General features: G+C 45.5%; 1 protein-coding gene across 1 annotated transcript; it reads right to left on the bottom strand.

Moving 5' to 3' along the window:
• Window positions 1–598: 598 nt before the first annotated feature.
• On the bottom strand, window positions 599–1321 carry LOC118617663 (keratin-associated protein 9-1-like). Its single transcript, XM_036243652.1, has one exon. The coding sequence runs from the start codon at window positions 1319–1321 to the stop codon at window positions 599–601; it is 723 nt and encodes a 240-aa protein (XP_036099545.1).
• Between the last annotated feature and the right edge of the window lie 306 nt (window positions 1322–1627).

The raw sequence follows: 1627 nt of genomic DNA, 5'->3' as shown, positions 1-1627 counted from the left end.
TTAAATACTAGGTAGAGAAAAAGAGTTGTACATTGCCCTTTCAATTGGTTCCCACTGCATTTTCTCATTGATTTTCTGTTTCACAGTGCATCTTTATTTACCCAAAATGTCTCACTTTCTGACCTTTTAGAGTGACAATGAGTGAGGCAGAATTTTTTTAAGGGCCTCTTTGCTTTTCTGATGAGCGTTCCAAGCTCAAAGGGACATCAATGAATGTATTAGTCCTTGGGGAAAACATGTAGCCATTCCTTTTCTTGCCTATCTCTCCTAGAGATTAGTTACAAAAAAAGTTGTTTTCTCTAGTTCAGAGCTGAAGTATCTGTCTGGCCTTGCTGGTGGTTTCATGAGGGTTCAGAAGAAGGATTCCCTCCCTCTTGTAATGTGTTCACTGGTTAACCTTCTGGATGTGATTATAGTGAAACATTAAATTTGTCCCTACCCTGATCTCTATACTGGTGAGCAACTATTAAAATGATTTTTGTTCATATAAGACAGAAGTGTGCTAATCAATATTTATAACCTACTTTCCAGGAAAAGGGGCCACATTTTAGTATTTGTCAACTTTCATGATGTAAAATATTCTCCTCCATGACTGGGTTTATGCTACGGATGTGATGTCACTAAATTCTAAATGGGAAGATGCATGGCAGTGCACCTGTACATAGGTCTCCAGTGCATGGCAGTGCACCTGTACACAGGTCTCCAGTGGATGGCAGGGCACCTGTACACAGGTCTCCAGTGCATGGCAGTGCACCTGTACACAGGTCTCCAGTGGATGGCAGGGCACCTGTACACAGGTCTCCAGTGCATGGCAGCGCACCTGTACACAGGTCTCCAGTGCATGGCAGGGCACCTGTACACAGGTCTCCAGTGCATGGCAGGGCACCTGTACACAGGTCTCCAGTGCATGGCAGGGCACCTGTACACAGGTCTCCAGTGCATGGCAGTGCACCTGTACACAGGTCTCCAGTGGATGGCAGGGCACCTGTACACAGGTCTCCAGTGCATGGCAGCACACCTGTACATAGGTCTCCAGTGCATGGCAGTGCACCTGTACACAGGTCTCCAGTGGATGGCAGGGCACCTGTACACAGGTCTCCAGTGCATGGCAGCGCACCTGTACACAGGTCTCCAGTGCATGGCAGGGCACCTGTACACAGGTCTCCAGTGCATGGCAGGGCACCTGTACACAGGTCTCCAGTGCATGGCAGCACACCTGTACATAGGTCTCCAGTGCATGGCAGCACACCTGTACACAGGTCTCCAGTGCATGGCAGGGCACCTGTACACAGGTCTCCAGTGCATACCACTTCCAGCACATGGATCAGTGGATGTGCATAGACTCAGGAAAATACATAATTGTAAGTTATAGTAAAATGATTAATTTAATAATAGCTGACTTAATTACCAGCATGCAAAATTCTTGACATTTTATCAGCTGGCTCTTGAAAACCAGTATAAGCTCGCTCCAGCACATCGCTGAAAGGAAAATATTATAGTCACAGAGAAACAAACCACAAAATAAGGACTCATTTATTTGTGGGCCTCCCAATCATTATAATCATAATAATAACAGTGGAAAAGACTGCTAGTTGCCTATCCAAATCCAATTTTACTTATTTCGTAA

Source organism: Molossus molossus, unplaced genomic scaffold, assembly GCF_014108415.1.
Source record: "Molossus molossus isolate mMolMol1 unplaced genomic scaffold, mMolMol1.p scaffold_m16_p_5, whole genome shotgun sequence".
Lineage (NCBI taxonomy): Eukaryota > Metazoa > Chordata > Mammalia > Chiroptera > Molossidae > Molossus > Molossus molossus.
Note: the sequence above shows the minus strand (reverse complement) of the source record. Positions and strands in the feature narration are given on the sequence as shown.